This window comes from Ursus americanus, chromosome 7 (genome assembly GCF_024610735.1).
Source record: "Ursus americanus isolate L20-20 chromosome 7, mUrsAme1.1.p, whole genome shotgun sequence".
NCBI classification, from domain to species: Eukaryota; Metazoa; Chordata; class Mammalia; order Carnivora; family Ursidae; genus Ursus; species Ursus americanus.
In genome coordinates this window covers 34355972-34377904 of record NC_142133.1, presented here as the reverse complement: position 1 = coordinate 34377904, position 21933 = coordinate 34355972, and the positions used below count along the sequence as shown (strand labels likewise).

The 21933-nt window shown below is 43.5% G+C and overlaps 1 protein-coding gene across 1 annotated transcript in view; it reads right to left on the bottom strand.

The window, feature by feature from the left end:
• Nucleotides 1–1453: 1453 nt before the first annotated feature.
• PLEK (pleckstrin) overlaps nt 1454–21933 on the bottom strand; it is a 26175-nt gene continuing 5695 nt past the window's right edge. The window contains exons 2-9 of the mRNA XM_045788138.2: nt 17189–17344; nt 16758–16939; nt 15035–15126; nt 11825–12009; nt 10362–10466; nt 5400–5483; nt 4470–4539; nt 1454–3148 (exon numbers count right to left, since the gene is read on the bottom strand). Coding sequence (XP_045644094.1) covers nt 3009–3148; nt 4470–4539; nt 5400–5483; nt 10362–10466; nt 11825–12009; nt 15035–15126; nt 16758–16939; nt 17189–17344 — 1014 coding nt within the window. The 3' untranslated portion in view covers nt 1454–3008. The remainder of the gene's footprint in view (nt 3149–4469; nt 4540–5399; nt 5484–10361; nt 10467–11824; nt 12010–15034; nt 15127–16757; nt 16940–17188; nt 17345–21933) is intronic.

Here is a 21933-nt window from a genome sequence, read left to right as displayed (position 1 = left end):
AGAACGCCGGGATCACGCCCTGAGCCGAAGGCAGACGCTTAACGACTGCACCACCCAGGCGCCCCTTTCTGTGTGTTCTTTTTTAAGATTTTATTTATTTATTTATTTATTTATTTATTTATTTATTTAGAGAGAAAGAGAGAGCGGGGGAGGGGCAGAGGGAGAGGAAGAGAGAGAATCTCAAGCAGACTCCGCAGTGAGTGCAGAGCCCGATGCGGGGCTCAGTTTCACCACCCTGAGATCATGACCTGAGCTGAAATCGGCAGTCAGACACTTAAGCCACTGAGCCACCCAGGCGCCCCTTAGCTTTTTCTAATGTCCACCACTAGGCATCAGAGCCCTGGGAAATGGCTCATTATTTTAATTGAAGCAAGCTCCTCATTTTGAAAGCCAGCCTCTGCTGGTAGAACTTCAGCCACTGTATGTGTGTATGTGTCTGTGTGTGTCTACAAGAGACACTTCACATCTTAAATCACGACTGTATTCTCCACGTGCATATAAGATTCTTACCTTACAATGCATCTTTCTGTTTTTTTCCCAAAAGGGTGTTAGATTTTTCAGATCGAATGCTTTATTTTTCTAACTTGCTGCCAGTCACATGAGACAAGAAGATGTTTCCTTCCCTTTATATATACTTTTTTTCTTCCACAATTGATTATTTTACAATTTATTTTTCTCCCACTCTAAATTGGAATCCTGGGTAGATACTGAGCAGCCTTTCTTTCCATCTTTAAATGTTCTCCAAATGGAATAGACGGTTTGTAAATTCCTGCATCCACCTCACTGAGGGAAATGTCCGTCAGCCTGGGGTTCGGTCTCATGAGGATTTTCCTATTACTATGCCTGAAAGGACCTGAGCATGATTTCTTAACCAAATAGATTCAGACACAGCATCTATGCCTGAACTCTAAATATCCACTTTGACAAGTGACACTTTCATTTCAGCAGGAAGGATCAACTACCCATGTTAGGAAGCCATAATGACACTTTGAATTCTCTGCATACTGCTGGGTACACATTTGCAGATGATATAATGCAAATCCCAAGGAGTGACAGTCACCTAACCTACAACATGAATAGTGTCTTCTGGAGTAGAACAGTGCACATTCCGCTCAACCATTTATAGCAGCCCTTCAGTGGGAAACTTATTTTCCCCTAATGTAAATAGTTTTCTGTATCCTTAATAGTTAATGGCCACTGAAAGATGCTTGTGCTTGCCCGAACATTATAATCAAGGTCTTGTGAATTAAAAATTAGTGATACTTATTTTTTATTGTCCCCATATTTGTATTATTCCCTGGAATAGACTGATTTTGTTTTTTAAAAAATGTCCTAAAGTCATTGAGATCATTTGAGAGATGAGAGATGGTATTATCCTCAGGAAGCGAAAGTGGGTTGTAGGACAAGAGAGTCATCAATGGGAAGCAAAACTTCAGAACCATCACACCAAAGAGACGCTAAACGTGGTCATGTTTATTTCAAAACATAAAGTTGACTCCATATTAATAAATATTTTTAACACTGAATATAGAAAAACTATTGCGCATGATCTAAGAAGAGAGCTTACTAAAGAATCAGAGGAAAGGTAATCTTTTACCCCTAGTCCATTAAGAAAACAATCTGGGAGTAGGAATAGCCTCATGGGTATTATGTGCAATGGGGGGAGGGAAAGAGAGGAGGTGATAAAATCAGGAAGAATTTTCTGCTCTCCTTTTCTCACTAGAGCCTTAAAGTTAGAAATCTGAAACTGAAAAAATGCACCTTCACACACATACCTGGGGTTTTTCTCAAATTGGGGGTAGAATCACTAGTTGGTGGACAGGGTCGAAGGTTGAAAACAGGTACCCAATTTGAATCTAAGTCAGATCACTCTGGTTGGTAATGGGTTCGTGAGGCCCTGCAGAGGCCAAGCAAGAGCAGCTACAGCTTGGGCCTAAAGCTCAGGACAACCAGAGTATCGCTGACCGTGGAATTGGAGGCGCTGCAGTGTGGACGGCCACCTCCATGAGTTCTGTCTAGACTTAAGTCATCTCAGTGCTTTGTATAAGCCCATCATCCAGTCTGCCAGCCTTCAGTCCAGCCCCTGCAGCCGCTGGAACTGGGTGGGGGGATATATCAGCCAGCCAGCCCCCCCAAGCCCTTCACCCAAGAAAGAAACCCATGGAGGGAACCCATCTGACCACTTTTTCCTGCAAACATTCAATCGAAACAGAACCTCAAAGATTTGGAGTTCCCCCTCCTAATTACAATCAATGATAGAGAAATGCTCCAGAAAGGGACAAAGATACACCCATCTCAGATCAGCCTCAAGTGAGAGGGGAATATGCCTGCTCTGGATGGCTTCAGGGCACGGAAAAGACCCTCGGCTATTCCTGGCTTCCTTGGGTCATTTTCCCAGAAGATAGAACTTTCCAGGCTGTAGTAAGTGATAGAAGGCTTCAACCTAAAAGCCAACCCTGGGGCAGTGGCTATGAGGAAGTTTCTGGTCTGAGTGAGGAAGGAAGAAGAAAGTTCTCCTTCATGATACGTGATCTAATGGCCAAGAGCAAGAGAAGGTGGCAAATGAGAACAAGAGGTTTATGCCTAGTCCCCTTAGTACCGATTAGGGACAGATTTAAAGGGAAGAATGTGTCGGGATCCAAAGGCCAAGATGGAGCCTAAGAGCGGCACGCACTTACTGGGGACTAGAGACACTTTCACTTCCATGGGTATTAGAATCCCAGGGCTTTTGGTTTTGAAGCTCGGGCCTGGAGAGATGAAGCAGTGAGGCCAGGCCACACAGCTTGTTACATCTGCTTGGGGGACACAGAGAGGCTTCAGTGAGCAATGTGGTCGGCGCAGGTGAACAGGACACAGCATGTGGTTAGCTACATTCAGAACCTCTGCAGACAAAAATTTCCCAACCCTGGGCCCTTTCTCATTGATGTGTCACCAGAAGTGGACAGTCCCGGACCGAGCTTATCCGTGGGGTACCCTTAGGAGAGCGACGATGAGCTGCAGAAATATTCTCACTTCCCAGTCCGGGAGGCCACCTGGATGGCTTTGATCCACTCAGTGCGCTCCTTGGGGGTGGCCGCTTGCAAGAAATAATGAACTTCATCAGCAGTGATGATCTCGAAGAGGTTCTCCTCTTCACTCTTCCTGACTGCTGAAAAAGAGAGTGAATGACAGCGCACGTGCACCGGAAAGGCCGCCCAGTTCATCCGCCTTTTGCAAGGATTGCAATTTTAATTTTTTTAGCGTTCTAAAAAAATTAAATATGTGGTTTTCAAACTTACCATCATTGTTTGATCATATGTATTTATTGTATAATTATATATATATAGTATTTATATAGATCGGCACATAGTATGAGTCTGTGCATGTGTGTGAGTTTGTGTGCTTGAGAAATAAGTAAAATACTCAAGGACAAACATTTGCTTTTATAGTTTACAAGCAAACTAAATTTCTCACTTTTGCACACCGACTGTGTCTAAGGAGCACATTTCCTCTGCTCATAATATGAACCAAGAGCTGACTCTAATATACTAGAATGAAAAACAAAACCGAAAACCCAGATGCACTTCCAGTACCACCAGCATAGCCTCAACTTGTTTTTATCATGGGCTAAGTTAGAGTCTCTGCTGAAAGATGGAAATATAATAACCTGGCCGAGAGTGTGACGAGACCTAAAACAACCACACCAAATCAAAAATCATCATTCTATGAGGAGAGGACAGTGAGCAGATCCAGGAGTAGTGAAAATCTAGCTTTTGCAGCTGTAGTGTTTTCCCGTCAGCCTCTGTAACATCACAACCCCAAAATGACATGGCAAAACCAGGGCCGGGCTGTCTAAACCCCCTCTCCGCTGGGATCCCCCTCACTCCCGCACCTGTGGAGGCAGCCGACACCAGCATGCTATTCCACGCAGCACATTACCGACTTGTGATCTGGGAGCCAGAGGTCACTGGTGTGACCCCTCATTCCAGAGGAGGAGCTAAGGCCCAGGTTCATTAGGTGAGTCACCCAAGACCATGCCACTCACCGACTGGCACAGACGTCACTATAAGCCAGGGGCACCTTCCACTCACTACCCTGCCTCACTGCACAAATGCCCCTTTTGCTGTGGGACATTTCCTGGTCTGGATGTGTCAAAGGTCCCCTTTAAGGAATGTCATGGCTTAATTACAGGCGTCAGGAGGTAATAAGTCTCTCCATTTCAGCCAGTTCCGAGGGCTAAGTTTTTCTCAACGTTGCTCAAGGATTTACTCAAGGCATCTAGAAAGCCACTCCTCTTCTCCAAGGCCCAAAGAGCTAGGGAAGCATCTGGGAGAAAATAACTCTTGGCGTCTCCCAGGTGTTCAGGCAGAAATTCATTCATGCTTGGCCTGATTGATTAAGTGAGCGATCGATTGCTGTTGGCTCAGGACGCCCAGGTGCGGGAATGAAGCCGCTCGACACACCTCTCTCAAGCAAAAATTCATTCTTACCATCTGGGTTGCTCTCCACTGAAGTCACTACGCAGCCTCTCAAGTGAATTGCTCCCAGAGGATCTTCCCCCTAGAGAAGAGAGGAGTCTTTCGTTATGTTTCCAGTGTATGAATATGCCTTATCCTGTTGGCACAAAAGCCACACAGACTCTCTCTGGTATAGATTAGGGCACCCCAAATGGGTAAGAGCAGAAGGAGATTGAAGAAAACCCCTTCCAGAGCCTCCACGCCCCACTTTACTCGGGGAGGCTGGGCAACGAGACTTGAGTCAATCTGAGTTTCCATTCTGGAAGAAAGGACAGCGCAGGTGAAGAGACCGCATCACCATGTCCCATGAGAGAATCACTGCACGTTTCCAGAGCTCTCCGGCTCCCACACAACTGACACAGAAACATAACCCTCGCAGGATGGAATCAAAGAGTCCTGCACTGCAAGCAGAGGCTGAGGACCCAACCCAGATAGAGCTGTCTTTACACTTTAGAGTTGGCTCATTTTATTAAGGAAAAGGCCCTCTTCTGAATAGCCAACAGCCCAAATGGCTGGACTTACTCAATGCTCTCATCCAAATGGGCCCAGAGGAGGAATTATCACTTTCTTGCATATTAAAATAAGAACAATGAATTGGACTGGTTGAATTCCTCCAAAAATGTCACATTGGGACCAAAAAAAAAATTATGTTGAGTTGACCAAATAAATGACAATATAGCGATATTTTCTTTCATCCTTGAGCTTATGCTGGTCCCAAAGCCTAAGACCTCCCATCTTCACCGTGAGAGGGGAGAGGAAAAGGAAGAGGAGGGCAGGAGAAAAAGGAGTGGGAAGGTAAAGAGAAAATGGTGAGAGAAACCAAGCAGAAAGGAGACTGGGAGGCCCAGAGAGCGGATGCAGCCGAGGCTTTGAGTGCGATGGGTTTGTGGACCACAGTCTCACCCCGGCTGGGTCATAATAGTGCAGGTAGGCAGGGTCTTCTCTCAGAATGAACTTCCTCACTTTCCAGTTTTTCCTCCTGTGCCCCTGTATCCAGGATCAACATAAGAAGAGGAATGATGAGTACTTGGCATGACTCTGTACACATAGTATCTACATAATAAGTCTTTTTTGAGTTGAAAAAAGGAAAAAAGAAAAGGTGAAATATCAATTCCAGGAGAACCGGGGCCCAACCCAGGTCTTTGTCAGGGACATGACACTAGGGCCAGTGAACAATCTGAATATTGTGATATTATGGATTATTTCTTTTTGTTTTCAAAGATTTTATTTATTTATGACAGAGAGAGAGAGTGCACGCAGGAGGAGGAGCAGAAGGAGAGGGACAAGTGGACTCCACCTGAGTGCAGAGCCCAACTTGGGGCTCAACTCGGAGCTCCATCCCAAGATCCCAAGATCACGACCTGAGCCAAAACCAAGAGTCAGACGCTTAACTGACTGAGCCACCCAGGTGCCCCATGGACTAATTACTTCTAAGATTGTCTTCCAGCTTTAGTATTATATTAGTATTACAGAAGATGGTACTATATACAAGGTACATATATTGTATGTTATTGGGTAATACGGGGAATATAAAGAGATTAAGACATAGCCCTATTCTTCAAAGAGTTTATAACCTATGTGGAAATATAAAATAACAAATGTCCGAATCTAATTGGTATGGATAATGGATTTCAAGGGAATTAAATGTGGGATTGGGGCGTCAAAGAGAACCTCATGAAGATCTGAACTTATCCACAGAGGACACACAGGAATCAGATGGGTGAGAAAGAGGTGGGTGGGAAGACTTGACAACAAAAAAGCAGCAGTGGAAACACACCAGGCGTATGCAGACATTGGTGAATAAGACCACTCTGGCTAGAACACAGGGTTCATGAGGAACAGCAGAGGAAAATTTGAGAAAGTGGAAAGAGACTTAAAATACGAGGTGAAGGTCATTGCTGATAGCTTCTGAGTCAGAGGTGGAAAGATTACAATCACATTTTAGGAAGATTAACATGGCGACCATCTATAGGACGGTCCAGCTGGCTAGGTCAAAGATAAGCCAGGGGGAAGATAATAAGGTAAAAAGAAGGTCATTAGGAAATGATTGCAACAATCCACACATAGAAGTACGAGGAACTAACGTCAGGTAGCAGCAACGGAAATGGGAAGGAATCGGCCCTGTGACAGACATGATGAAAGCGAATAGGACCTGGGCTTTTGCAACGGAGTGATGTCATTGAGACAGTGACTTTGGAGGACAGGATTTGTGTCTTGTTTATCTTTGTTCCTCCAATACCCAGCCCTGTGCCTGGCATAGAGAATCTCACCCCAGAAGCTGCTTCATGACTGTTTGTAATTGCCATGAATTACCCAGTTTCTTCAATTAGCTTATAACAAATTTTAAAAATGTCATGGTAAACCTGATTTCATTATTTCCCATGAAAAGTTTAAAAGACTTAAATATCTCCACTAGCAAAAAATATATATATGTATATATAATGAATATATATGAATATATTCATTATTTCCCATGAAAAGTTCAAATGACTTAAATATCTCCACTAGCAAAAAATATATTTTTTTAGATTTCATATATATATATATATATATATATATATATATATATATTAGATTAGAAGATATATAGTTTCTACCTTGCCAATATGAAGCATATTATTTGTAAATTCTAAAGCACCACATATTGAAAGACATATATACAAATTCTCCAATATTTTTCATTGTGCTTATATAGAAAACAGTGGAACATTTATGGTTTTAGCAAACAGTGCCTCCTTCGTAATACTAGGTCAAAGGAGTTTAAAGGGAGCTTTCAAGAATGGGTCTAAGTTATTCGGCCAAGCATTTGGTCAAGGAGCTCATCTCCAAAGAGGTTTTCACTTGCCTAAGGGATGAAGCCAGGAACCCTATGGAGTCATATGGGAGAACAGAGTCAAATGGCTTTTGCAAAACATCGATTTCTAAAATTCTTTTTATGAATTCTTGCTCTTTGCCTTAGCTAATGTTGCCCATAAGATGAGAATACGAAAGTTTCTGCCTGACACCATTTCCTCCTGACCTGTGGACACACATTTCAGGATCTCTCGTGCCAGCCCTGGGTGAATAACAAGTTCTTAGGAATCGTGGAAGAGGAAGGTCACGGGAGGATGTGAAATCAGCCAACCCTGGCCAGCTACCTACTGCCTTGAAGCCCTCACCGACATCACAATCGACACATTGAAAAGTTTAATGTTAGTAGGTGGGTATCTGGCCATCCTTCATTTAATGAGTATTTCCTGGGGCATTGGAAGGAATGTGTGCATGCCTGGGGTTTTTAAGAATTGTTGCTGACCTTCCAGCTACTTATATTCGATTTCATTTGATCTACAAAGATTTATTATCTATTATAGACCAAGGATGCTGAACTGTTCAACAGATGGGAGAAAAACACATATAATACGTTGTCCCTCCTCATCAAAAAACCTACACATGGTTGAGAAATTAGATGTTTTATTCATTGTCACAACAGAACGAGTTATGTTAAAGGGATTATATTGAATATAATTCACTATCATTCCTCCTCAAACTTGCTTCATCTCCCAAGTAGAATTATTTCCTCTGGGATGGGAAAAGTGGGAAGAATGCGGGGCAGGGGGGGTGCTGACCTCCAGTTGGACACAGCTACTTCCCACCTGTGAGGTGTGGGACACAGGTGTCCTTTGTCATGAGAAGCCTTCTATGCACGTTAACCCTGGCTAGTTTCCAGCAGCAGACACAGAGTGGTTGAGCTTTGTGACACTTGAAGAAAATTTTTAATTCCCTCGGGTGATTCTGATATGAACCAGGTTATAAACCACTGAGCTAAGAGGTTGGAAACATTAAGGGGGGGGCATCAATCAAAATAGAAGAGGTTTCTGTTCCCTCTCCCACCCCTAAAAGTAGAGGAAAGAAAGTTGTAAGTGAACAAAACTCCTGAACACACATAGGTTTCCGTTTTCATGTTAAGAGGAGGCTGAGGGATGGCTATTTAAACAGTGGTATTTTATAATAGGATAAATTCACTTTTAAGAAAAAGGCTAGCTCCATGGTTTAGAATCACTTGCAGAGCTGTAAAATCCAGAGACTGATTTAATTGGCCTGGGGTGCAATTTTAACAGCTCCCTGGAGGATTAAAATACGTACCAACTGGGCTAGCTAAGGCTAAATTGTACCTATCAAAAGCCAAGTAAAGGAAGGTGAAGAAACACACAGAAGTAAGCCTACTTCAAGTCCCTAGTATCTTCAACACACACTCAGAGAACCATTACCCTCAGCCAATTTTTTGGACCCCCCCCTAGGGCACCCATTGGGGTGCTTTGCCCAGATTTGACTTCAGTCCGGCCCAGACTTTGTCTACCCTTTCCAACCTTCATGTTCAGTTTTCTCAGGGCCCCACTCTCGACTAACTCTTGTCAGATCAACTAAGTCAAGGAAAGTCACAACTGATAACAAGATAGAACTATAGATTGAATCAACAAAATAAGGAGATAATGAAATTCCTTCCCAAGTTCGCCTTGTCTTAACAACCACCTTCCAGCACCTGTAATCAAAGAGCCAGGAACACAGGAACGTTTGGTAGAACCAGAGGGCGCTATCAGTGGGCAAACTGCTCACAGACAATTGTCAGAACCTTCCCTATCGAAGGTTCGCCCTGTGCCTATACATTCCTTTTAATCTAGTCAGTGGTCACGCTGTCATAAAAGTTGTTAGAATCATCTGTGAATTAATTCTTTCTCAGTCTTTGCTGTATTATCTCTTAGGACCCTGTTCTCTCAAAACCCGATGTTAAGATCAGTGTTTCACATTAATGCCTCACTTCTTCCTCAGTGAAACTCAAAATCCCTACCTACACCTCATCTCAATGAGTCCAGAGCTCTTTTTAAATGTCAATAGAGGCTCAACTTTGGCTCTTTCCTCTTCACCCTGAAAGTTCAGGGTCCTCTTATGAGGAAAGTTAAATCTCAGTCCTATACTTCATAAACTAAGCAGTGCCTTGAAGACAGCTCGCGGCACAGCCAGGAAAGTAAAACCTTGGCTTCAGAAAGCAGCTTTGGTTTCCAGGACACCATATGCTAGTATCAGCTTTCTCCCCCTGAATATTCCCATGTCTTCCTGCTGCTTTTTCCTCTACCGGGTGCTGGCCCTGGCTTCCTCACTCCGCCCCAGCTCTTGCATTCTCTTACCTCTTGACGTTCTGTGTCTTGGCATCTGGTAACCAACCAGAGCTCTTCAGTCCTCCCCGGCCATTGCCTCCCCGACGGACAGCGGCCTGTGCCTGTGGAGACCTGTCATCTAACTGCTCCTGACCTGCCCCCGCCCCCAGGACGGAGTGCATGCCGTCTGACTGGGTTGGACCTTTGTCCACTACGGCTCCTCAGAGATGGCTTCAGGCGTGCCCTGGATTTGGTCTCCCCATGTCCTACCCACGGTCTGGAACACGACTTCCTTGCTTTCAGTGGTACGTGATCCTCTCCTGAGTGTGGCTTGTTCCTGTTTTCTGGTCACTTTGCAAAAAGGAGGGATAGGCAAGGGGAAGTACTTCTCTCATGAAACATCTCTGTCCTCTGGATGGCACCTTTTAGCCAATTGATTTTTTCCAGCTAATGAAAAGGTCAATATTTTTCTTGAAACTTCTCTTTGCCCCCACTATACTGATAAAAGAAGAGTTTCCCCCATTTCAAGGTACATCTTGGGCTCTACCCGCCCCAGTCCTCCTGTCCTAATGCCACTTTGATAGTCTCCTTAGCTTTTTTTGTCTTTCACTCTGCGGGGTTCATTTTCTTGTTGAGTATTGGACAAACAGAACAAATACCATTTGGTAACATAGAAGTTAAAAGGACTTGGTAAGGGGGAAAAGACGAGAAGGGAAGAGTGATGGCCACTCACCTGCTTCAGTAAACACCCCTGCTTGATAATGACCCCTCTGAATTCTTCTTTCAGAATAACATCATCATCACTGGAATTCTCTTCACAGAAGAACCCGCTGTCTGGCTGTTGGGAAACCAGCAAGTTTGTCTACCACTCTTAGGCAGATGGCTACTTGTATCTTTCCCTTTCTCTCTCTCCCCTCCAGCCACTGGAGTAGGCTCCTTTTCTCCTTCCTACTGTGGTTCATACCCCAACCTACACGTTAAAGGTCTTCCTTGGTGAGCTCATTTCCCCTCCGCATTTCTTGTCTCTAGCTGCTTGTTTCTTGTTGCTAGAGGCTCTCTCATTTCCACTCAAGTGAGACCTTGTCAATCCTTTCATTTTCTTGGATTCCCAAGCCATATTCTAAGTCTAGCTCAGCATATTTCTTCCTTGCCCAAAGCCTTTCTTCTCTTGGCCCTTCATGGCCACGTCCTTGAAAGCAGAGTTGGCTCATTTATAAGCCACTGCATGGCACAATCTCCATTATGACCTTTACTACTTAGCCCTTCTACTTTGAGAAGACCAAGAGCATGATGGGTCCATCCAGCCTCATGTTCTGAGGTCAAGAGGGAACTGGGACTTGCTCAGCTATAAGCAGGTAATGAATCATACAGAGGAAGAAGAGCTGTTCTGGTGGGTATTTTTAGAATCCCACATTTAAATGGCTATAAACAACCAGATCAAAGGTCTGGGGGAAATAAAAAAACAAACTGACAGTGGAACTTCCCCCAAAGTGAAATGAAACTCTCTTGGGGATATTCACTTCATTTTTGTAAGAAGGTGGTTCTCTTAAGTAGCTTCCTAACTTTTGCACTCGGCCCCCACATTGAAACAAAACTGCCAAAATCCCCCTAGAAACCCACAGCTCCTGGCTTTCTCATATGGCACAAGATTAGGTCCATATTGTGCAATGTAGTGTTTCCCAATCTTGGTAAGCATACATGGGAGAGAAGCAAGATGATTGGAGAAGGGGATCTGGATGAACACATTTAGTGTTAAGAGTAGTGTATTATAATATATATTTGGAAAAATACAACTAGCACATTGTGATTTTACAGATTTCCCTCTAGAAAAGAAGCTCCCTGAGGGACACAATTTTGGCCCATTTTTTTTTTCACTGCTATATCTCCTTTGTCTAGGGGAGTGCCTAGAATGTACTAGGGCCTAGTAAGTTTTTATAAATGAATTATTGCTTAGAAGAAGAATAAAGTTTTCAAAGTCAATTTGAAAAACTATTCAAGTAAACAACATTTTTCTTTAAACCGGTTCACTGGATAGAGCAGGCATTGCAGAGAAGGACAAGTCAGAGACATCTCACTACTCTCCACAGGGCTGGGTTCTTTCTTTCACACATGCGGATATGAATTAAAGTCAACCTGGAATCTGTGTAGGGCAACCCCCATTACGGGAAGAGTAAGTGGGTAGCATTTCTCACTTACAAAGTAATAGAAGGCATCAGCGTTGTCCAGGAAAGGGTTTTCAGCAGTTCCATCCGCTGCATTCTTGGACAGTTCCCCAGCGGGCTGCAGGTACCCTTCACCGAGCAGCGAGGAGGCAATCATGAGGCCTTCCTGGCGATTCCGAACAGACTTATTGGACACCAGCCAATCGATGACACAGTTACCTGGATGGGACCATCAGAAGGCAGGTTAACGCTCCTTACCAAAGCACCAAAGAACAAGCCACTGACAGTCACCCCTGAAGAGCTCCAGAGCCCCCATGTGTCTGACTTGTCCCGCGTTCCCTGTTATTCCAAGAAGGAAAAATGAAATCAGTGGGATAGATATTTGGAAACAAAAGGTACCCTGTGGAAGGTTTTTAAAAGCATCTACATGCTCCTTAAGGAGAGATGCATGCGTCCAAGAAATAGGTTTTACTAACTCACTCATTTATTCCATTAATGAACAGACACTTGAGCCTCTACTGGGTGCTAAGTGCTGTGACGGATATTGGGGCCACTCCCTCGGGGAATCTGAAAGGAAGAGATGCGATATACTTAAGGACAGTAACAAGCGTCCTGCCGTGGGTCAATGCAGTGCAGTGGGGCTACTGGGTCAAATCTGCAGGAAGGTGTGGAAAGGGCTGGTAGGGTAGGGGGGCTGGCATGCACTCTCGGGAGAAGATTCATAAAGGAAGTAGCACAGGGCTCAGGCTTAAAACATGAGTAAATGTTTGCCAAGCATGTGAAACGGGGGCTGCCGGGAGCCAACACAGGCTGAGGGAGCAGCAGCATGGGCACGAAGGCCCACAGGCATGAAGCAGCCCCTTTGGGGGTGCAGAGGGCAGCGCTGGTGAAACGAAGGTGAAATAAGAGAAAGAGGAAGGCACAAGGTGAGTGGGAGAGCTTTGATGTCATATTAAGAAATTTGGCAATGAAGAACCATTGCAAATTTTTAAGCAGAAAATCACATGTTCAGAGGTGCCTGGGTGGCTCAGTCGTTAAGCGTCTGCCTTCAGCTCAGGTCATGATCCCAGGGTTCTGGGATTGAGCCCCACATCGGGCTCCCTGCTCGGTGGGGGGCCTGCTTCTCCCTCTCCCACTCCCCCTACTTGTGTTCCCTCTCTTGCTGTGTCTCTCTCTGTCAAATAAATAAAATCTTTAAAAAAATAATCACATGATCAGACATGTATGGTCCTAAATTAAAATTTGATCATGTCACTTGCAGGGTCTAGCAGTGACCTTGAGAAGTCATCTAATCAAACTTCTGCCTCATGAGAGGCTTGCGAAGAGGATAAAAAGAAATTGACCCATCAATTGGATTATTAGCAGGCTACAACAAAGCCTTGTACAGAAAATGGCATATTCTGTACAAAGGTAAACAACCAGGGAGCCAACATAATAGGAAACAAGTTCCGGGTCATCAAAGCAAGAGCAATAGCATAGACTATCTTTGAAACAAGAGTTGGCTAGTGAGACTTCTATGAGTTTCATACCCACTTTTCTTTTGTAGAAGGATAAACTAATACTGCATTTCTGCTCTTAATCCTCAGTTACCCTATAAAAGAGTTAGGCCAGTAATTACAGACCTCATTTAAGAATGAGAAAATTAAGGCCCAGAGAGTTTAAATGACCTTAGGCCTGAGTTACACCATTAATGGCCCTTCACTCGTGTTCTAACCCTAGAGTCCGTATTTGCTCAGCCAGGCATGCTGAAGTTGGAAGGACAAGTTCCATCTCCCTGTCACCCAACATTCAAGGTCCTCCATCACTTGTCAGCAGTGCCTGAGTCCCAGTCTCTGCCATAGTCTTGTTTCTCCACTGAGACCACCAGGGTCCCACAGGAAAACTTGACCCCACCTGAATTTTTAGAACCCACCCTGACCTTCGGTGAACAAGACTTCAGAAGTTCTAGCCCTATACTCTGGGACTCAGCAACATGTTACACAGGGAATAAGTATGGCCTGGACCTTGTGCCCAGACCTATTTCAGAACCTCTTCCTTTGCTAGAGGATGCCTTGCTCTTGTCAGTTTCCCTTATCTATCGCGGCCCACAGCTTGGTATCTTGGTCCCAACTTTCAGCCCTGACTTTTCTGATGCTCTTAGGCTACAACATGAACTTTCTGAGGCTGATTCCCTTGGAATATCACCCTCCTACTGCAGATCACACCTCCACCTTCCTGGCTTTGACCTGAACCATTTTCATGAATTTTCTGTTGATTGCATAGCCCCTCATATTCTACATCTGTTGTATCTTCTCAGAGTTTTGCTCTCTTGAACTCTTCTGTCACCATAAGTAAGGCATGCCCAGCTCCGACAACCTAGCCCCAGACTGCATGTCCCATTTAGCCCCCAAATGAGCCATTAGCTCTACCAAGCTGGTCATTTTCTTCTTCTGGATGTGTGTTCTGGTTATCTCTGCCCCATAACTTTGTCCTCACCATACTTAATGAAATGCCACCCATCTCTTTGGGTAAAATTTAGGCTCCTACTTCTGTTCATCTCAACAACAACCTCCCGAGTTCTTTCTCTTTTCTGAACTCAGCCTTGTCTGTGCAGACATGTGACCTCTTAATTATAACAACCACACTGACAGCTCACACCATATGGTATTTAGTGCGTACTCCGCACAGTCCAAAACACATTACAGCTAAGCCTATAAAGTAGGTGCACTGAGATTAACCCATTTTATAGACAAGGAAAGTGAAGCACAGGACGGCTAAGGTTTTACAGCAAGTGAGAGGCAGAGCCAGGATTTGAACTAAGGCAGTCTGGCTCCAAAGAACGTGTTTTTAACATCTATGCCGTCTACCTAAACTCATGGCACTTACTGCCTGACCCTGCGCAACCTCAGACATCTCTAGTATTGTCACTTAAATCTTACATTGTATGCCTTGATTCCTGTTTATTCTCTTGTTTAGTTCTGTGTCTATTTCAACATAATGCCATTTATTTGGGGTATGGGGATAAGGCAGAAACCTGTTGATTGATTAGCTTGAACTTCCAAAACTTTAGCTTGAACAACAGAGTTCTTTTCCACCTTCCTTTCTGTTTCCACCCTGGGAAAGTTCAATTCTCATGTTCACCAATCTGTGTTCTATGACCCCATTCACCCACCAGCCATCACACCCCCTCCCGCACTCAAGGCTGAGTGAGAACTACATATTGCCTTCCCATGGTGCCCCATTTCAGACTTGGAAGATCTTTTACCTGTGAAGCAGTGATTAAAAATCTTCTTGTCCTTCTCTAGATTCAGTTCTTTTATTCCTTTCTCCGTATCTTTCATGGACAGATACAAGGCACTGTGCGGAGTTCAAAACAAACAGGTGAGTGAGGAGCCTTTCAGAATGGTGAGTCCTCTCTGGGAGTCACCACCTTGGAAAGGCTGGCCATGACCACAGGCTTCCCCCATCCTCAGGTGGCCCCTGAACCTAGTCTCTCCACTGGATCATAAGTAAAGGGCTGGGTTCATATTTGGGTGACACTGTGGCTTGTACAGCATTGAGCAAAATATACTAGGAAGGTACTTAATGTCTCTTACATTCATTAAGCTCTTTGGTGATTTGACTCCTAGTGCCCGAGGTAGAGAGTCACCCCAGTTAGGTACCAAGATGAGAGGTTCTCAGGGCCAATTGTCCATACACATTCTAGATCTTTAATTGTCCTCAATCCTTGTGTCTCAGTTCTTTAAGTGTCCTTCAAGAGACGATCTGTTGTTGATAATTGCCTCCAAGAAAGTGAATATTTCGACTAAGCTTTTCTCTTATTCTAGAAATTATGAGAGATGGCAAGGTCTCATTTTTGTACTTGAAGTAATACATTAAAGATGGCCTTATCACAGAAATTGCAGACCACAACACAGAAGGCCACTTTCATGTATCCTGTGGTTCCAAGGAGCACAAGCATCATTCCCACTTAGCATGGACAGCTGTGGCCAGAAACATGGTCACTTGAGAACCCCTCCCAGCACCTACAGCTGGACTGGGCACTGCCTCTTGGGTCTTCACCAAAAAGCTTTCTCAGTGAGGGAAGGGGCTTATTGTCACTAAGCTCAAGGTGCAAACTTTATTAAATCCCTGTGATATGCTAAGACCTGTGTTGGGCTTACAGAAGGGTTTTTTTCAGTCCCCTCCCACCAGCCCTCCCCATTTTGTAAACAAAATCTTTGTTGAACATGTTAAGCAACCAACATAGAATTCTTCTTGGCAGGGCTCCTGTTTCAGGATATGTTCAACATAAAAAACAAAACTACGAGAAGTGAAGAGACTCCAGGGAAAAAGGCTCATGTGGTAGGAGATGTGAAGCATGCAGGAAGGAAGAAACCTTGCTCCAAACCCCTGGCAGGTGCTGAATTTACCTGTAAGCCTCTGAAAATCTTTAGGAAACAACTATCACCTGCGATTCCAAACCAGCCAATACAAGAGACCATTAATCCGAGTCATGGCATCAACGGCTTCTGCCCAGAATGGGTGTTCACCTTGACTGGCTCTTGTAGGCTGTGTAAATGCATGAACTTGAACTTGAAACCTTTCCTGCTTTGATACATAGCCCCTGCCTTTTTCTACCTATCTAGAGATCCTGAACCTTACTTTCAAGACTAAGTTATTATGCTTTTTCATAAATACAATTATGCATTCTCTCTTTCTCCCTCTCTCTGCCTCTGACAAGGTTACCCAAAATGAGGGAATTCATACTCCATTAGCCTCCTCTCCTCAGCTGCTAGGCCTTGGAGAGGCTGTGATCACTCCTTCAGATTCATGAAAACAGCTCGGTATACCAAGTGCCAGTCGCAGCTTGGAAGAGTGGATACAGCCTTCAGAGGTGACCAAAGCAAGCCTTGCAGCAGGATCTGTTGTGAGATCTCCATAGCGGGGAGGTGGGGTGGGGAGCGGGGATGAGGAGGGGGTGGAGTGAAGCAAACACAGAAAATCACCCTAAGTCAACGGTTTCTGGCAGTCGAATGGACCTCCTGGTGGACTTCCTTGCAAACTTTTGACCTCCTTCAATGCATTTAATGGCCTTCTTGATGTCCCGAACCCAGGCATCTCTCTCCTCCAGAAAGGCTGCCTGGAAGAAGTGGTCCTGCTGTTTGGTCGTAGTGATCTTAAACACAAACTAAAAACCGAAAGGTATCCCATTAGGAATGATTCTTTTCAAAGGGCTGAGATCCCTCATGAAGCACAACAGTTGAGTCAACCCCATTCTGGAAGTGCTTGGCCAACAGAAACCCAAGTGCCCGCGGTGGAGCGTGGGTGGTGGTGAGAGGGACAGAGCCAGGGAGCACCATTCACACTGTAGGCTACGCACAGGCTTAAAGGTCAGTGCACGACAAGACACCCACTGTGGCTAGTGATGCTGACTCACCATCCTTTTGCCAAAGTCTTGACAAGGGCTGGTCAGTGTACTTCCTTTCAGGGGAATCATTCCTTTGGGGCTGTTGTCACTTTTCTTCTTATAGAATTCAATTCCATCTTCTAACAGTACAACCCACATGGGTTTCCAGGTGTTGAACACACTCCCCTATAATGACAACAAAGAGAGCTGTGCAACAACGTCTTCTAAAACCATTCTATGGATGGTGCATAACTTGGCAGATGGCCTAGCTTTGGCCAGTGTGGATGCCGGTGGTGCACATTTGTATGACGAGGCTGGTAGGAAAGCAGCCTTCAGGGGAGAAGGACACTGCCGTTCAGATGGAAATTTAAAAAAAAAATTTTTTAAGATAACCTGTATATACATCTATAAGCAGAGATGTTAAGCTTCCCATGGGCAATTACCAAGGGAATATGGTATGGCTCTCTATTCTCCTCCGTGTGCATTTCGGGCTGGCTTTCTGTGGTTTATTTTCTGCTCCCAGCTCTGCCCACTGTGTTCATTCCACTCAGGGATTGCAAATACATCTCAAGGGCCAATTCAGACCAAATAGTAGCCAATACCTGAGGCCAGACTCACTGGAAAAGTGTCATAATCCAGTAGCTGTTTGGAGCATGGGCATGGAAGCCGCAAGTGATGGCATGCTAGCTGCAGTTACTTCCATCCTTTGGTCTAATCGGATTTTATCTGAATATGAACATCAGGAAGAAATTCAGAGAGCAGCCTTGTGTATGAGCATGGATAAGTTGTATGAAAATCACTTGCAAAATGCCCTATAACGACAGAGTGAGACTATCCATGTCAATGTGGCCTTAGCAAAATCCTTATTTAAAATGTTTTCAGTTGGGGGGCGCCTGGGGGGCGCAGTCGTTAAGCATCTGCCTTCGGCTCAGGGCGTGATCCCAGCGTTCTGGGATCGAGCCCCACATCGGGCTCCTCCGCTGGGAGCCTGCTTCTTCCACTCCCACTCCCCCTGCTGTGTTCCCTTTCTCGCTGGCTGTCTCTCTCTGTCAAATGAATAAATAAAATCTTTAAAAAAAAATGTTTTCAGTTGGGGTAAATGCCAACCACACTTGTAGCAATAAATTAACTATTCTGACTCTAGCAAGAAAGTATCTTTCTTGTTTATATTTTGGGAGGACTTTAGAAAAGGAAGAGGTTCTTTGCTTCTCATCTTTGAACCCATGGTGTCACCTTGTCATAACTACCACAAAACAATTATCATCCAGTTCCCAGCAGATCCTGCTGCTTATCTTAAAATACAAAGAGCTTCTAAATAAAGGTCCAGTTGCCCAGAAGGAAGACTATGCAATGAAGATAAAAACTTGCGGGACTATCATTTTGCTTGTCCAAGTGTTTCCTTTGTTTTAGTTACTGAAAAAAATAATTTTAAATTAGAACACACTATCTCTTTTCAGCACAGACAGAATAAGTATCCATACTTATACTGGATTATTTATCTATTTAAAAAATAGGCAATGTCAGACCCCATGCCAACACATGAAATAATAATGCCTTTCTGTTTTACATCTATCTGAGAGAAACTCCTATTCAGAATATAAAGAACTGCTGCAAATCAGTAAGAAAATGACTATCTATTTTTTAAGTGGGCAAAAGACTGAAAGAGACTTCTTACTAAAGAGGACATCCAAAAAGCCTCTGAAAAGGTGTTCAAAATCATTTTTCACCAGGGAAATGCAGATTAAAACCAAATGAGATATCTCTACACACGTGCCATGAGAGTATTTAAAATTAAAAAGATTAAGAAGAGAAGGTTTGGCAAGGATGGTAACTGGAATTTCCGTACATGGCTGGCAGGAGCGCAAAATGGTCCACACAATTTGGAAAATTGTGGAGAATGTCCTAATTCTTAGAAGATATATGTTGAAGTATTTAGATGTGAGGTAACATGATGCCTGCAACTTATTCTCGAAGATCTCAGCTTAAAAATATGTGTGTGTGCAGGGGCGCCTGGGTGGCACAGCGGTTAAGCGTCTGCCTTCGGCTCAGGGCGTGATCCCGGCGATCTGGGATCGAGCCCCGCATCAGGCTCCTCTGCTATGAGCCTGCTTCTTCCTCTCCCACTCCCCCTGCTGTGTTCCCTCTCTCGCTGGCTGTCTCTCTCTGTCAAATAAATAAATAAAATCTTTAAAAAAAAAAATGTGTGTGTTCATATAGACATACAGAGGTAGGGAGAGAGAAAGCAAATGCATCCGTGTGTTAACAGTTGATTAATCTAGGTAATCTACTGTTTTTCCTATTTCTCTATGGGTTTGAAATTTTCCAAAATAATTGAGAAAAATTAATAAATAAATGAACAACCCATGGCTTTACTATATATCAAAACTGGGATGTACTTTTAGAGAAATATGGGAAATCTATTTAATAAAAAAGCAAAATAACTAAAAATAATCAAGAATATATTCCCAGAAGTGGGAGTTAAGAAGTTGCGCTGGATGACTGCAAAAATGTCATTCAAGTCCAAAATTTTATATCCTACCTCAGGCCTATCAAGATTTATAAAGGCCAGACTCAGGGCTTCTGACCCTGGAGCGGGGATAAACTGGGAGAGGTCAGCCAGTACTGCATTCCTTCTCTAGATGATTAAAATAAAGCTATTCCAGAGCCAAGTGTTCAAAATGAGTTTGGGCTTTCCTAATTCAAATGTAGCCTTAGGGACTCTGTCAGCTCACTCAGAGGAGAATGTGCCATCTGGGATTCAGGCGCATTATGCAGAGTGAGGAGGCCGAAGTTCCAGGAAACAAGAGATATCTGACCATTTATAAAGTTGAAACTTTTCTTCCAGGCTTGGTAGTGGTGACTTAGGTTAGGGTGGTGAAGCTGTGTGTGATCTCTCTCCTCTCAGCTGTTTCTGCGGCTGCTCGCTGGGGTAACCTGACAGCGCCTCTCCTCAGCCACCCCCATATCTACCTCTTCCATCCCCAGGCTTCTTGGTGCCCATTCAACAGCACACCTGGGAGCGCGATCACGGAGCGTCCGTGCCCGAAAGGCTTTCAGGATCATCTACCACCACTAGTTACACAGGGAAGTATGTTGAGGCCCAGCCAAGTGACTGGGCCTAGTCCACCTGCCCAGTTAATGTGGACTGTCACCAGAATCCAGGTCTCCCGATTCTCAATTTTATGCTCTTTCCATTTTCCCTCAGATGCCATCTTCATTTCTGTTCTTACATAACTGTGAATAATTCTGGATTCTAAATGAAAAATTTTAGGCCTCTTAGCCGTATGTATAAACTTAAATATATATACAAGCATAGATATATCATAAATGTATAATACATAATGTATATAACATAATCATAAACATAGGGACTTGTTTATATAATCAAGTAAAAATAATCATATAAATAATCATAAAACATACCTTAATCATATTATATCATGATTTTATAGATAAATTTTATGATTTCATACATATATAGAGTATATGTCTGTTTTTTCCCATTATAGGCCAAAACCTAAACAATTTCATGTCACAATGGGCAGGTTTTAGGTATTGAGTCAGACTTAAAATTTCTGGGCAAACAACAGTTCATCATCCTGGGTACTGATATACTTTAGTGCGCAAGAGTCTGGCAATGCATGACACCAAAGGAAAAAATCTTAAAGGACAAGACATTTGACCATATAAAAAACTACATTTCTATACATTTAAAAAAATCCTACAACAACCAAAAAGCAAATATGAATGTGTGTGGATAGGTATAACATATTCTCATATAATTAAAGGTTAATATTTTTAATATATTTTTTAAATATATTAAATTTTTTAAATGGGCAAACAATATGCATGGGTAATTCTCAGAAGAGGAAAAGCCTGGATTGAATAAACATGAAAATGCAGTGCTTCAATAGTATTCAAAGAAATGCAAATTAAAATTAAACTAGATATAATCTTGTTATTTAATAAAAATTTTCAAAAGATGTATAAAATGTATTGGTGAAGATTTGGGGAAATGGGCATGTGAAAAAAAAAAAAGGAGCTCTGTGAGTCAGCAGTTCGATGTGGCTGTCAAAAAAATTCAAGTCATTGCAGGCTATATAAGCAGAAGCATAGGCTCTAAAGTGATGAAAGTAATATTCTAACTTTAAATGGAGTATAGCCAGTAGGTGACCATGGATCTGGAGCGGAATAGCCCAGGCTCAAATCCCAGCTCTACCACATTCTAGTCATGTGGCCTTGAGCAAGTTTTTAAACCTCACTTTCTACATCTGACTAACAGGGATAATGCTATTATCTATTTCTTAGCGGTATTGGGAGATTAAATAAAATGCTCCATGTAAATTGCTTAGGGGAATGTCTAGAACACAGTGAGCACCCAACAAATAGGCTTTATTCCCTGTAATTCTGTGCTCATAAGTGCACCTGGAGAATGACCTTGAGTTCAGGAAACCTCAAAGCTGCAGATAACTGGGGCCTGTTCAAAAGAGGGTGACAAGTTGGCATCTCTCTCTTGGAGAATTATTGGGAGAAGCAATGAGGTTTTGGCCCAAAAGGGGACAGGCAGAGCAGATGAGGACTGTTTTCAAAGGTGTGAAACATTCTCATAGACTGTTTGGAAGCCCAAAACGTGGAGTTTCGGGAAAAAAAAAAAACAAAAAAACAGTTTGCTGCATAACTTAAGGGAGAAATTTAAACAAGTGAGTTCCCTGTCACAAGAGGTATTCCAGCATGCTTGTTAGTGAATTAGTAAAAGAAATGTAAGCCATGATGGG